The sequence below is a fragment of the Bactrocera neohumeralis genome, chromosome 2 (assembly GCF_024586455.1).
Source record: "Bactrocera neohumeralis isolate Rockhampton chromosome 2, APGP_CSIRO_Bneo_wtdbg2-racon-allhic-juicebox.fasta_v2, whole genome shotgun sequence".
NCBI lineage: Eukaryota > Metazoa > Arthropoda > Insecta > Diptera > Tephritidae > Bactrocera > Bactrocera neohumeralis.
This window is the reverse complement of record NC_065919.1, coordinates 43,288,140-43,304,995: the sequence shown is the minus strand read 5'-3', so window position 1 is coordinate 43,304,995 and position 16,856 is coordinate 43,288,140. Positions and strand designations below refer to the sequence as shown.

Genomic DNA, 16,856 nt, shown 5'->3' with positions numbered 1-16,856 from the left:
ATTATTACACTGCACTTTACAACGCTAGGCTGGGTATTAGAAGAAACCAATTATTCTCAAGTGATTTCGTAAAAGATTTTTCCGTTTTGGAAGTTAGCCTCAAAAGTTTAAATGTTTACCTTCTACTTTGATTTGAAATTGCGGTTGTTGAAAACGTAATTATTAATTATAGTATATAACCCAATAATAAATGAAACATATGACCATCCCATACATATTCTCATTTAGTACACTTCCTACAGGGATGGCAGTGCTTATGTATGTATCAGTGAAATGGCCAAACATGACGCTCGGATACAAGTACGAGTGCCGTCATAAATAAATTGTTTTGTAAATATACAGGGCACACATGTAGGTTTATTGATATACATACCGTTTTGTTGTTGATGTACCACGTAAGCGTCGTTGCGGGATTGGACCAATCTGAACTGCAGTTAACTGCCAGAAAATCCCCATATCGGTACGGGTGCACAATGCCGTTGATGAACGGTCCGAATTTGGGTAGAACTGTAAATAAAACAAAAAGTAGTGAAAAATCAGTTGAACCGTAAGTTGTTATACTATGTAGTAAGCACATATGCACATACATATCCCCTTTTTAAGGCAATATTAGGGTGTCAGATTCTGGTTAATTTTTTTCTGCTAACGTTTTTGTGCCTTAAGACATTATTTAAAAAGTTATATGCAGCTGAAATTATGCATCAAATGAGCTGTATTCTTTGAGTGCACCATGTCGTATGAGCAACATAGAATGGATAATTCACTTCGCTTCAGTTATTTGATGTACATACATATGTATGTATAATTTTAACTCTGTATAACTGAACATAAAAAGGGTGTTTATGTTAATCCGTTTTTGTAAAAAACTGAAAGTTGAGGGGGCCATTGCAAAAGACAAAAAAAAAATTAAACTTTAGAAATAACAGGCAGCCTGGTATATACTACTATGTCCAAAAATAAATAAGGTGATATTGTATTTATTTTGAAAATTCTTTATTTATTCTTCCAAATCAATTTCATCTCCTTCAAAGTAATCCCCTCCCGATGCAATGCACTTATGATAACGGATTTTCCAATCTTCGAAACACTGGTTGTAGTCACTTTCCGGAATGGCCTTCAGTTCCGTCTTCGCTGCAGCTTGAATCTCCTCTATCGTATAAAAACGGTGTCCCCGGAGCGGTCTTTTGAGCTTGGTGAACAGCCAGAAGTCGCACGTCGCCAGATCAGGTGAATACGGTGGTTGCGGAACGATATGGGTTGAGTTTTTGGCGAAATGATCACGAATTACGAGTACGAGGGCAGTATGGGATGGTGCATTATCGTGGTGTAAAAACCAAGAATTGTCTTTCCACAATTCCGGCCTTTTTAGGCGGATATCGTTACGCAAACGACGCATAACGTTCAAATAATATTCCTTGTTGACTGCTTGACCGGTTGGAAGGAATTCATAACATACAACACCACGATAATCGAAGAAAACAGTCAACATGACCTTGATTTTTGAGCGACTTTGGCGCGATTTTTTTGGTCTCGGCTCTCTTTTGGCACGTTATACGCTCGATTGATCGGTTGTTTCGGGGTCGTAAGCATAGATCCAAGTCTCATCGCCAGTTATAATGCGTTTGATGACACCCTGGTAGTCGGAAAACATCGTTTCACACACTTCAACGCGACGCCTTTTTTCCAAAAAATTCAATGTTTTCGGTACCAGTCGAGATTTGACGCGCTTGAGGCCCAAAACATCCTTCAAAATGGTATTGGCTGAGCCTTTCGATATGCCAACTTCATCAGCAAGGTCTCTAATTGTTAATCGACGGTTTTTCAACACCAAATCCTTGATTTGTTGAACGTGAGCTTCGTCGGTTGAGGTTGATGGTCGCCCTGGACGCTCTTCGTCTTCGACACGTTCACGGCCGGCTTGGAACTCACTATACCACTTGTAAACATCTTTTTAAAACATAGCCTCATCACCAAAGGCTTTTTGCACCATGCAGATTTTCGTAAAAAAGTCTAAGATTCTACTTTTTATAGTTCCAAGCAAAAAAAATTAATAATTTTTTTTGAAATTAATAATTTTTTTTGACCCACTCTAATAAACATACTATATATACCAAATATGCATGGTGACATTAAAGTAAGTCAGCGGATATGATTGGAAATTACAAATTGCAGAGGGAGGTGAAGGCCGTAAGCGGGCTAGTGAAATAGAGTCATATCGGAGATGAATATGGTAATGCAAGCACTTTAAGTCAACAGTCATAAATTACTGCCACAACACAACGTTGTATGCGCACAACAGCTTTCCGAAGCATTTACGCACACATTCATACACACACGCAAACACACACACGAATGTTCCAAAATATTTTAAGTAGAAATTTATATAAATTTTTATTAAATATAAAATCTATATTCATATCCATTCACACTTAATGAACGCAAACATGCGTAGATATACATACGCTCATGCATCTGTAACTGGGTGTGCGTGCCAGTGGCTCGGAGCCTCGCCTATCCATAAATTAAGTGCATAAAATAAAATTCGATTTGTTTACGTCACAATGGCTTATGTCAAAGCCAAAAGCGTGCACTAGCATTTATAAGCGCAGCCTTAACTAATATCAGCCGTTTCACACACGCACGCACACACACACGCACACAGCGGCACTACTTATGACACGTCAGCACACAGATGTGTGTGTGCATAAATTTTCTGTGTGAGACAATGTGCACATAGGAGCTTTAAAACATTTTCAAATGGATTAAAATGGATTTTGCCACTGCAACAACAAAAATATTTGGCTTTACTCTTGCACTCGTATGCAATTGAAAAATTGGGAATAATGTCATTTATGTATATAAGTAAAATTTATGACACTTTCACCAGATTGACCCTTTTTGTTATGGCATTTTGTTGTATTAGTTATTGCATTTTTAAATGACAAAAAATATTATTCCAAGTGGTTTTGGATATGGGCGGAAACTCTGTTCCCAGCAAGAAAACTTTGTATTTTACAAAAACAAATGTGCAAAGGAGAATATGTGGTCAAGTTTGAAGGGAATATCCACGCACACTGTGATGGACAGAGTAATGGAGTAATCGAAAAGTGGAACCGCATAGCTTTGCCTCGTAAATTTATGTACGGATATGATATACCGATTCTTTCTAAGTAATTCGAAATATACATATATATATATGCATTAAGGATTGAAGAATATCACTTTGATCTTCAGTCACGCATTAAAAAATGGAGTGTAATCGGTAGTCTTTTACCACGACTGATATTTTACCTTCAAACTTCTTGTTCCATTCATAGGATATTTTTATTCGCGGGTCTACTGGTTGAAGGTTGAAGCCATTACATAGTTTACTGCGCTCATTTTTTCATCATCTGGTCATCTTACCAGTAGAGATGCTCAAACGAGTCATCAACGGATGGTCTATCTGAGACGTAGCCGCGACCAACATTTGAAAGAGATAATCTTCAACAAATAAATGCCAATGAATGTTCTCTTGAATCATAATAAATATTCCCTATATGGAGTTGTATTGAAAAACCCGTTATATATTGTGACGAAGAAGTATCCGAAAATTGTAAATAAAACGCAACATTTATTTTGTCCCCAGCAAATGTAATACACTTATGCCACAGATTTTTCCAGTCCTCAAAACACTTTCCTTAACCCTTTTTTGGATGACCTTCAGATCATTCAGCGTAGTTTGTTTTATCTCTTCGATCGATGAAAAACGCTTTCCGCTACGATGATTGTTAATTTGTTTGCATGTCAAACTCATAAATCCATGACTCATGGGCAGTTGTAATGCTCTTCATGAATGTACGCTCCGAATTCACGCGATCAAACATACCCAAATGGACCTGTCTAGGTTACCCATTTTGAAAAAAAATTCAGATTTATCGAGACGAGTCGAGTGAGAACGCGTTTAATACCCAAAATATCCACAAAAGTCATTCGCCTCATGATTTTCAAGCATAAGATTCTTCACTTTTTTAATACGATCTTTCGACCATCTTCGAAGGCTTTGTACCACTCGTAGTTTTGTGGTTTTGATAAAACTGTATCATCGTAAGCCTTTTCCAATATTCGCAATGATTCCGAACACGAAATTTTGTGATAAATACAAAATTTGAGGAAAATTCTTTGTTCGATATTTTTATTCATTGTAGAAATAGCTACGCACTGCTGAGGTGTACCGACTTAACTAGCTGCTGTAAACAAACCGGTTGACCGATCTTGCTCATATTTAGAATAGCAATTAAGGACAGCCCTACCAACTTGGCAAATTACCGGTTTTGAAATATCATTTTCCCGGGTAATTTAAATTAGAATTTCTTTTACTTTTTTGACATAATTTATACATTTTAGGGTGGGTCAAAAAAGCCTTGTGTTTTTCGTTTCGTGTTCTAAAAAATTGGTTAATATGCACCACTGGAAAAGGCTCTTTAAGTATAAGCTCTTAATTGAAACCGTTACGCGGAGGACTTTCCTGTTACAATTAAGAGATCATACTCAAAATTTTATTGGATTATTATTCATAGCAATGCTTCTATAACCAAACAAATTTTTCAGATCCAAGAACTACATATATCGTCTAGCTGCCATACAAACCGGGCGCTCAAAATCAAGCTCTTTTATGGAGTTTTTTGTCGATACAGTCTAGGTCTAAGTAAAAGCTCATTAAATGTTTTATTGTGGAAGCTTCTGAAAAGGGTTAGTGTGTATCTGTTGCATGCCATTCTTAACTTTTTCATCATATTACTTAGTCAAATGCTTTTTCTTTCAATATTTTCATTCGTTTACAAAAATGAAGAAGAACGCTTAAAATTACTCCAAACAGAGATTTAGATTTATTTTGTCATACTAATGCCACCAATATGTATCCTACCTTAGCCTCTTTGTGTTCATTAGACGAACACTTTAGGCTCTGACTGATTGTTCTTAGTGCTCCGTCCTTTCTTTTTGAACAGCTGCCTTTGCCAATGAAGCAATTTGCTGTCTATTTAGAAGCACACAAAAAATCACAGGCATCCAGACAAACTCAATTTCACACTAATGCTCCGATGAGATTATGCCTATACAAAGTCAAATGAAGCTCTATGAACAGACACATATATAGTACATAAATATGTGATAAGACTTGTATAACTAAAATGCTAAACTCTGTTGCGTTTTTGTGGAGTAAAAACATATATATAAGTATATACATATGTATATATGTATATATATATATATATGTATATGTCGAATGTAGGTACTCTTTTAATATAGGGTATAGTGTCCTGCAGCTTGCATGTCCTTTCAAAAACTATGCTCTTTGTGTATGCCCTTTGGATTCAATAAAGGTGATACAAAATAAAAGTATACTTTTATGTATTTTTGCACCCATTAAACCAAAGTTAGCGAAACAGCAAGGAAATGTTTTCGAATACAGCATTCTTAAGGTCCAGCTTAAAAAAAACGTGATTGTCAAGTTTATAGAACCAGTGACAGATTTCAATTATTATTAAGGCAGGGCATGAAGTCACTATTCTGTAGAATACTATACGAAGATGCTAATGTCGTCTTCCCATATTTTATTCCCAAACAGCGCAGCACTTCACTTATATCAAATAGGACAGGTAAAACCGCCGAAAAATAGATATACAATTGACCTACGACTTTCTTTACTCAGCACTTATTCTAGTTATTGGAAACGCCCGAACAAACCTAACCTTACCTTCTCTAGACAACATTGTGAAAGCAGCAAATTTTGTTGACGGTGTTATCAACTGAATTGAGCTTCTAACTTCTAAGCTGTAAGCTGGTGGTAAATCTGTTTTTCTTTTCATTGCTTAGTAGTAATTTAGAGGTATAAAAGTGCTTTAGGTATGAGGTGTTGAGGATTAATTTGTTGCCTTTTCTCTACGGAAGCTTTTTGTGTGCCGTAATATATTAAACCCAGAGTTTACTTTGATCCATTGGTTTTTATAGTGAATAAAGAAATTCGAAGCGTTTTCAAGCCTTTACTTTGATAATTATGTAGAAATTCCAATATTTGTATGGTGTGTTTCTATATAAGATTCTTCAAATAGATTTGCTTACTTGTGAAAGCAAAAAAAGATAAGATTAAAATAAAAAAAATACTACTAAATTAAATAAAGCGTAAATGGATTTCACTCATTTGTGTAATATTTTGCTATATCATTTTCCAATGTACTGCGTATATATCATCAGGTTTTCAAATAAAAGATCCACCGGTTTCAAAATAGCGTTATATTGGAAGAAGGCTCAAAATCATGCATATATTTTTAGGATTAAACCAAAGTATGCTCTAAAAAATATTCACATCCAATTTCGACTGATATTATTGGTATGAATTCAATACAGATCCTTTTATTCCGTATATGGGATGGAGGATGAAGCCATGTGACGCACGCAAGTGAGAAAAAAATATGTATGCCTTAAACATCTCACGACTTCCGGTCTTAGACCAAGTATCCTCTGGGTAGCCAAAAAACATCCGTTTGAAGGCTAACTAAGGCAGAAGATGAAATATTTCTTCCCAGTACACTGGTTTTGGGATCTGCCACGTAAAAAACACTGCCAATGAAAAGAAGAAAACAGCATAAGTTGAGAGATCCTCTTTTGATGACGACCACTGCAAACGTAGTACCCACTGTTTGAGACCTGCGTACGCTCCGAGGTTCTAGCATTGACTCCGATCACTACCTTGTTACAGCCAAGGTACGCACCCTCCTCTGTTCAGAGCAAAAGGCACGTCAACAAGCACAAGAAAGGTTCGACGTCGAGAAGCTGCACTCCTGCTCTCTGAGAGCACTCATCAACAACTTGGTACAAGGGAGCTGGGGACGGCATTTCAAGCCCCTTACGTGCAGTTGCAAACGAAACTATTGGTTATCGGACAAATCAAAAGAACAGCTGGTACGATGAGAAGTGCCGTGTCGCAGCGGAGAAAAACAGGGGTAATGCTCGAACCACCAGAGGTGATCTAGTGACTGATGCCCTGAGCATAATAAAATTATGGAGGGAACACTTCTCCAGCCTGCTGAATGGCAGTGCAAGCATGACACCAGGATATGGTGAACCTCATTCCCAAATCGAAAACGATGGAGCGGACGCTGGGAAGAATGACTGACGCACTGTTGTAAATTCGGATATACCCGCGTAAGCGGTGTCTACGCCAATAAAAGAGAAGAAGATATATCGATATATGTATACAATGAACAGCACAACTTCTATAAAAGTTCCATTTAGTTTTAGGTGTTTCTAACAGCTGTCCGTATACAATTAAAATTGTAAGATTATAAAAATAATTTGGGTAAATATTATATTTAATAAATTTGGTTTAAAATTCTCTCATTTATCTGTGCTTAAGTTTAGGAACATTTATTTCTATTTTTTCTGCTATCATTTCCATGCTTCCTTGCTTCCAGGGCTTTGTTGTAACCTCCGTTTGGCTTCTTGCTTATTCACACTGTTGATCTTACCGAAAAGTTTAAATTCTTACAGTTTGCGCTTCTCGCCTTACCGTTTCCCCATCATTCGCACTGCTATGGTTTTGTATTCCTTTGCTGCAGGAATGACTTGCTGAGGCGTAAACAATACGTGCCCCAAAGGCGGACAGTTTGCGGTATGATGGTAAATATTTTAAATACTAGGTGAGCAAAGTTATGTGGAACACAAAAATAAGGAAGGACAAAATTGCTCACAAAAACAACACTCAGAGCGAAAAACTAGAGCTGACTCACTGCAGGATGAGTGGACGTTTGTTTGTAGTAAAGATTTCTTAGGAAACTAGTGCATCACTAGGTGCTTACGAGTTCGTGCCCTGTCGTATCCATAGAAGCTTTAAATACTTCGACTTTTGTAAACTTTACTGATTAGCCGAAGATACCAGTGCTGCAGTTTCAGTGTGCTATTTATTATTGATTTTTATTTTTCCTTACGGTTCTGCGTTAGAAAAGTAAAAATAAATTTTTGCTTACACCTTGTTGCCACACTGTGGCAACTCTGGTTAGAAGCAAAGTTAATTTACTCAGCTGTCAGACGAGCTGCACCATGTCTCTAGTGAATACCAACAAATTGTGGTTTAGTTTTGTAGCTAAAAGTGATTTCCGGCGTTTAAATTTGTGCTTATTTACTTTCTCCTCCGTTCGGTTGTCAACCACTTGTAACTGCTCCAACCTTCGTCCCGGCACTGAGTATTTGCTGTCGATGAGTGACTCGATAATTAACTGTGTTTGTGGTTTTCTGACCTTTACTCCATTGAAATGTCAACTTGCCGGCATTCAGCCCTCCCATATACCGGTTAGCATAACTCTTAAATAGCTTCCTCAATACTTGTCTGCTGTGAGTTCACCTTTGGTGGCTATGAAACAAGGACAAACAATTTCATTTGCTGTCAACTTGTGACTTTTTATGTGAACTTTATGACAAGGGTTGCCATCTGCGGTTACGGTGTAGCCCTTCTTGACTCTCTACTTTTGTTGTTTTGATTAGCTATTTATTCTGTCACTGGCTGGTTGCTTCTGGCGTCACACTCGAGCGTATTTGCATGCTCCGAATTTCGACCATTTTCATCCCCTCTCTGGTATGTCTAAAATTTGGTCCCTGCCTCTTTGGCTCTCAGCAGTCGTGATAAGCATTCAACATGCGCTGTTGTTGTTAGTTGTCTTGTTTATTTGTTCAACTTAATTGCATTGTTTTCAGAGTCAAGTACTACTTAAAATGAAATTGAAGAAAATCGTAAGTAAATTCAATTTTTGGGAGCATATGTTTCAAGTGGTGTGACATATTTTATTAAAGACGGACGATTTAGGTAATGAAAGTACATCTTTTGTTATCGATTATGGCAATTAGAAAGTTATCAGTGCTGAAGTATGTCATATGTATATCGTGCTTAGATATGTATGTATGTATTTCGCAATGATTTCAGTATGATGAATTCAACCACTTATAAATTGTCGAAACTAGAAGATAGCGAAAATCGGACCATAATGTCGTGGCTATTTCACAACTGTTACAAAACAGATGAAGTCTGGCATGGTTGAATGAATTGTTATCAACTGGAAATCCTTTCAAATGTCATTTAAAATCAAAATATACGTAATAGGGTAACCCCCTGAGTAATTCCATAATGTTTATCGCAATTGAACTAAACAGCTACAGGATATACATAGTAAACAGCGTACAACGTATTCATTTTATATCTATTCCAAGAAGAAAGTCTTCTTTTATTTATCGTGATAGTTGGAACATTTTCATAGAAGTTGAATAACCTATCCGTTTTCCTATTTCGGTTTGAGCATTTCATTTGTCCTTAATTAAAAAAAGAGGTAGGTTAGGTGTTAGGTGAGTGCGGTTCACTGAGGATACAAGGAGAAGTTAGATTTATGCGGGGACTCATTGAACGCTTGACATACAATTAGTTTATCGGGGTTGATTCTGGATAAGCAGGATTAAAGACAGCTTCAGTATCCAGAACGAAGTTCCCCAAAGGTAACTCTAGATTATTTATATAAGACTGGAATTTAAGCTCGTTTTGCCTAATCCACAAAAAGTGTGACCCAACAACCTGCTCCAATTACCGAGGGATACGCTTCCTTAATGCCACATATAAGGACTTATGGAGCGTAGTATGTGCAAGACTGAAACCCACCGTCAACAAATTGATTGGACCTTATCAGTGTTACTTTTGGGCTGAAAAGTCTACAAACGATTAGATTTTCAACATGCGTTAAATCTTGAAAAAGAACTGTGAAAGGAAGATCCACACACACCACCTCTTCATCGATTTTAAAGCCGCCTTTGACAGCACGAAAAGGAACCGTCTCTATGACGCTTGGTCTGAACTTGCGGCATACTCGTCCGCAAAGCTAATACGGCTGTGTAAGTTGACCTTGAGCAACACCAAAAGCTCCATCAGAATTTAGAAGGACCTATCCGAGCCGTTCGATACCAAGCGAGATATTGAACAAGGGGACTCTTTATAGTGTGACTTCTTCATCCAATTGCTGGAGAAAATAACATGAGCTGCAGATGTAAATAGAGAAAGTACAAACCTCTGTAAGAGTGTACAGCTAACAAAAAGTGCTACTTTGGACTGAGTAGGCAATTGAAAAGTAAGGTCCTCTCTCGACGAACAAAGACCAAAATCTACAAGTCCCTCATCATTCCCGCCCTGCTATATGGTGCGGAGTTCTAGGCAATAAGGTCACCTGATAAGTCGGGTTTGGGATTGTTCGAGAGAAATATTTTGCGGAAGATTTATATTCAGTCGATGGAACGATGAGATGTATGATATATTATATATAGCGACATTGAGAACACCAAATAGCGAAAAGAAAAAACGGCTGGCGCGCTGTTGTAAACTCGGCGAAGCCGCATAAGCGGTGTCTACGCCAGTAAAGAAGAAATCATCTCGGGTTTATCTGCGTAGGAAAGCGTCTTTGCTTAAAGCACAGAGTAGTGGCATTCAATTGCTCGTTCTTGGAGGTAAAGGTTCACGTCACGAGATAATGCGCTCACCAAAAGTCTTCTCTCATAAATAGATTGTTTCTTTGGCTGTATAGCATGCAGCGGTATCTTTTTGAAATGGCCGTCGACATCAACATCTTCAGTCAGGAACGAAAAAGTCATAAATCACGGCTCTATAATGTACCCAATTGACTGTAACATTATGTCCTGATTCACCTTTGTAGAAATATAGACCAATGATTCTTTCTGTTCATATTTTAGGGTGATAAAGGGTTAAACGACAGCCGTCGCACACAGTAAATAAGAAGAAGCATCGACATCCACCATCCACCGACGCCTTGAAAGAAGAAGAATTCTACGAGCTTACAACAGGGGGAGTTTGAATAAAACGACGGACGCGAAACGACGTGGCATAAAAGACGACGCGCATCAATTCTCCTCATCACGCATAATAAAATCCCACATAGATGATAAGATAAATTAAACTAAATAATATTTAAATCCTTTTTATAGATCAAACATAATAAAATCCCACATAAATGGGGGCTCAACCTAAAAAATAAAGTGCAAACTGAAAGTGTAAATTAACGTGAAAAAAAAAGCAAAAAAAAAAAAAAAATGTCTCAACGATTTCATGTGCCTAAAAAATAAAGTGCAAACTGATTCCCACAAATGGGGGCAGTACAGCCTGCGCAATAGCAGCAAGCCTAAAATTGCGACGTTACATAAATACATCTTTGAAAGCGAAGGCGACAGAAGTAACCGCCGACGCCTCAGAGAATTTTCTGGATTCACATACGACGAAGGCAGCGCTGAATACAACCAGAAAGCAGATTACATAAATACGAATCTAAACGAAAGCGACCTAGTAACAATATGCAACATGTTAGAAATCGACTACAATGTAGCTGACATAAAGCTGCACATTTTCAAAAACTTACGACGTAACCACTTGTTGGCCGATCGAAACAGAGACGAAGCTGATATAATTGAAGACGAAGACGAAGACGACGAAAACAACAACGCCGAAATTGACGACAACGAGAGTAATAACGATGCAGAGAGTAACAGCAAGCTTAACGAAAATAAGGGTGAAATTACAAACTACTACAGTTTCCCTACAGGTGCAACTGAAAGAGATGATGATGAACAAGACACGAACATTTTTTTTACCAAACAAACGCGAGAAACAACGATATACGCATGAGCAATAGTGTTTCAAAACATATACCAAAATTTGCAATATCAATGCGCGACGTAGAGGACTCAATTAGAATTTTCGATGGTTCTGATAAGATTCCAATAGAACTATGGGTAGAAGAATTCGAAGAACAAGCAATCGTGATGCAATGGGACAATTTACAAAAACTGGTATTCGCAAAAAAATCGATACACGGTATAGCTAAACAATTTGTGTTAAGTGAAAGAGGCCTAAATTCGTGGCAAAAACTGAAAGACGTTCTGATAAGTGAATTTAAATCAACAACAAATAGTGCAGTGTTACACAAGCAACTATGTGAACGTAAAATACGAGAAAACGAAAGTGTGCAAGAATATTTCTACACTATGAAAGAAATTGCCTCGCAAGGTAATATCGAAAATGATGCGTTAATGCAATATATAATTGATGGCATTACTGACTTAAGTGTAAACAAAGCGATGTTATATGGTGGCAAAAATTTAAAAGATTTTAAAGAAAAGTTGAAATTCTATGAAATTATGTGCAAACGCAATACGAATAAACAAGGTATAACCACAATAAAAAAGAGTATACAAAGTAATGTAAAAAAAGAAATCAACTGTTTTAACTGCGGTGAAAAAGGACATTTGTCTAACAACTGCAAGAATAAGGAAAGAGGCAGAAAGTGTTTCAAATGTAATCAATTCGGACACATTTCGGTTAACTGTGAACAAAAGAGAAAAGAGACAAATGCAAATACTCGCCAAATCGTATCAAGTCGTGATTTAACTAATAAAAACGTCAAAATCGGTGATAAATACTACATATCATTGTTCGACACTGGTAGCAAATTTAATATAGTAACAAAAGCGGTGTATAACAATTTACACAAAACAAAATTACGTGCATGTAATATATCATTAATCGGGTTTGGTGGAAACATGAAAGAAAATAAAATCAAACCAGACGGTTACTTCGATCACGATATACAAATAGACGGTCAAATATTTCATTTAACGTTCTACGTTGTTCCAACCAAGTGTATGGATATCGATGTGGTCCTGGGCGAAGATTTATGTTTAAAAGCAGAAATAACAATTAGCCGTGAAGGTTTAACAATTAAAAAGATCCAAGCGGACAACGAAAATAATGAAGAAGTGCCATTTATGAAGATAGATGCGTTGACTGACAATTTTGAATTAGATATTGGTAATGACGCGAGTGCAATCACCAAACAAAAAGTACGCGAATTAATATACAATTATGAACCCAAAAAGATTGCTACAACTGATGTAGAAATGCGAATTGTACTTAGTGATGAATCGCCAATTTTTTGTAGACCACGCCGGGTACCTTTCTCGCAAGTAGCTATCGTTAATAATCAAATCGATGAATGGCTTAAAGACGGTATAATCGAAGAATCAAACTCTGACTTTACAAGTCCAGTTGTGTTAGTTAAAAAAAGAGACGGGTCACATAGACTTTGCGTTGATTATCGACAAATTAACAAAGTAATTATTAAAGATCGATACCCACTTCCACTTATAGACGACCAATTAGATCGATTACAAGATGCAACAATTTTTAGTACCATAGACCTTAAAAATGGATTTTTCCACGTTCCGGTAGCAGAATGCAGTAAAAAATACACATCGTTTGTAACACAAAATGGTCAATACCAATTTAATAAAGTACCGTTTGGATTATCGAATTCTCCGGGAGCTTTTCAAAGGCACATAAACGCAATCTTCAGAAATTTTACACGACAAGGTATTGCATTGCCATACATCGACGACATCATAATCCCAGGTAAAAACGAAGAACACGCAGTAAGTAATCTAGAGAAAGTAATCAACACATGCAGAGACTACGGGTTGCAGTTAAACATTAAAAAATGTCAGTTCTTGAAAAAGAAAGTCACATTTCTCGGATACGTTATAGAAAACCAGACGCTACGGGCATCACCAGAGAAAATAGAAGCTGTTTTAAACTATAAAACACCACAGACGACAAAACAACTTCTTAGTTTTTTAGGATTGGCAGGTCATTTTAGAAAGTTCATACCAAATTATTCTATTATTACCAAACCATTAACAGACATGACTAAACAAAATTGTTCATTTAAAATCGGACATGAAGAAGAAACAGCTTTCGATTTACTCAAGAAAGCTCTAGTCGAAAATCCCGTACTTGGTATTTATAATCAGAAGTACGAAACGGAGCTTCATACTGACGCTTCTATAGACGGTTTCGGGGCTATGCTATTACAGAAGTCTCCAAACGACGGACAACTTCATCCAATTTACTACATGAGTAGAAAAACGACTGATGATCAGAGAAAATTCACAAGCTATGAACTTGAAATACTTGCGGTGGTAGAAGCGCTAACAAAGTTTAGAGTGTACTTATTGGGTATAAAATTTAAATTAGTTACGGACTGTAACGCATTCACGAAGACGCTAGAAAAAAAAAACCTGTGTACACGTGTAGCAAGATGGATACTATTGTTACAAGAATTCGACTATGTGGTTGAACACAGAAGTGGCAATCGTATGAAACATGTCGACGCTCTTAGCCGGTACGCAATTATGATGATACACTGCGATGACTTAACCATTAGAATAAGCCAAGCACAACAACAAGACGAAAAATTAATCGCAATCCGAGAATTACTCAACAGTAATAAAAGTTCCTATGATGACTATTTTCTTAGATCGAATATTTTATACAAAATCTATAATGGTAATGAATTAATAGTAGTCCCGGAATGCATGCAAAATCAAATTATTGCACGTGCTCATGACAGAGGCCATTTCGCCGTTAGAAAGACAAAAGATCTCATCATTCAAGAATATTTCATACAAAACGTCGACGATAAAATTAAGAAATACATTAGTTGCTGCATACCTTGTATACTAAGCAATCGTAAACATGGCAAACAAGAAGGCTTACTACATCCGCTGAACAAAGAGGAAACACCACTACATACTTTTCATATAGATTTTCTGGGTCCGCTAGAGTCAACAAATAAAAACTACAAGCATATTTTGGCAGTGGTTGACTCATTTACTAAGTTTTGTTGGCTGTATCCCTCTAAATCGACTACTACGTCCGAAGTAATATCGAAACTACAAAATCAGAGCATGATTTTCGGTAATCCAGCAAATATTATCTGCGACAGAGGTGCTGCTTTTTCCTCAAACGACTTCCAAAAATATTGTGACAATGAAAACATAAAGATGTTCCAGATAACAACAGGACTACCTCGAGTAAACGGACAAGTCGAAAGGCTGAACGCTATCATTATTTCAGTCTTATCGAAACTCAGCATAGACGACCCCTCGAAATGGTACAGATACGTGGACAGAGTTCAACAAGCAGTTAATTCAACGTATTCAAGAAGTATAAAAACTACGCCTTTTGAATTATTAATCGGCACGAAGATGCGAACAAAAGATGACCCTCAAATACACGATCTCATCCAGCAAGAGATTACAGAATTATTCAACAACGAACGCTGTGAACAACGTAAGCAAGCAAAATTACAAATACTTAAAATTCAGAGCGAGAACAAGAAGACGTACAACCTGAGACGCAAACAAGCACAGCAGTATAAAATCAATGACTTGGTGGCAATCAAGCGCACGCAATTTGGTAGCGGTCTTAAACTAAAATCTAAATTTTTAGGACCCTATCAAATAACTAAAATCAAAAATAATAACTCATACGACGTACGAAAACTTACAAACGCAGAAGGTCCCATCAACACAACAACTACAGCTGAATATATGAAGCCATGGGCGAAAGACAACGACGCAACATTCGGGTCGAATGTACAACAGGATGGCCGAATGTGGGTGATAAAGGGTTAAACGACAGCCGTCGCACACAGTAAATAAGAAGAAGCATCGACATCCACCATCCACCGACGCCTTGAAAGAAGAAGAATTCTACGAGCTTACAACAAGGGGAGTTTGAATAAAACGACGGACGCGAAACGACGTGGCATAAAAGACGACGCGCATCAATTCTCCTCATCACGCATAATAAAATCCCACATAGATGATAAGATAAATTAAACTAAATAATATTTAAATCCTTTTTATAGATCAAACATAATAAAATCCCACATATACAGCAATCAAGTTCGCTCAGCGCAAATATTGCAAGAATTCCCACCTCTTCTGTAAAAATGGACGAAATCGGATGAAAATCCCGTTCACTTCCCATTTAACGGTACTCTTCAAAACTACTGAAAATGCGATAAATCAATAACTAAATGCGTCAGAGAAGTAAAAATTTGCTACCGGGATGGTGTGAGAAAGCTTCATGGGAACCGGTGTGAAAATTGGGCGGTGGACGTGGCACTGCGTACTTTTTGGTGAACCGATATCAACAAAATTTGGCATATGGAATTTTTTTCATATTTTTATGACACATTGTGAAAACAAGTGAAATCGGACGGTAACCACGCCTATTTCCCATATAGCACAATTTTAAATTTCATTTGATTCGTTCAGTTTCCAGTACACAAATCAAAAAGCAATTAATATAACGGGATTAAACTTTGCACGAATAATGCCCTTAGTGTATGCCATCTTATGACTAAAAATTGTTTCAATCCAACAAAAACTGTTCATGCCCTTAGGTACCGAATATTTAGACCCCGGTACCTATAGCTGACTTTTGATCGAAAATGTCGGTCAATGTGTGATATACATATATAACTGAAATTAAGGGATAATCCTTCTTTTATAATCGTATTTATGTCTGTATGTCAAAAATGGGTCACATCGGACCAATACTTCGCTTAGCCCCCATATACCTAACATAAAATTTTTCGAACTTCCGGGTGACCTTGTACCGGATATATCGGCCAATATGTGAGTTATCACAATGAGAATAAGAGAGCGAGTTTTATGCATAACAGTGTATCGTTCTTCCTAAAATAGATAAGTTTGACCGAAAATATTTTATATTTTTTATTATTTACTTGTAACGAGTATCTATCGATAACAATTGATAACGGTTGTGTGGTTGATAAATATTGGGCAATTGAGCAGAAACAAAATATAATTGCATAAGCTTATTCTAACATGACCTTATCTAATAACTTCTGATAACACGTGCTGACACGCCAACATTGATTCATTGCACTGTTGGTTCTTCCCCGAGATTA

General features: G+C 37.0%; 1 protein-coding gene across 4 annotated transcripts in view; it reads right to left on the bottom strand.

Annotated features, from left to right (window-relative positions):
* Positions 1–16,856, bottom strand: part of LOC126751284 (uncharacterized) — a 175,268-nt gene that overhangs the window by 20,998 nt on the left and 137,414 nt on the right. For all 4 annotated transcript variants that reach the window (XM_050461417.1, XM_050461416.1, XM_050461415.1 and 1 more), the window contains exon 5: positions 374–507. In XM_050461417.1, the coding sequence (XP_050317374.1) occupies positions 374–507 (134 nt within the window). The remainder of the gene's footprint in view (positions 1–373; positions 508–16,856) is intronic.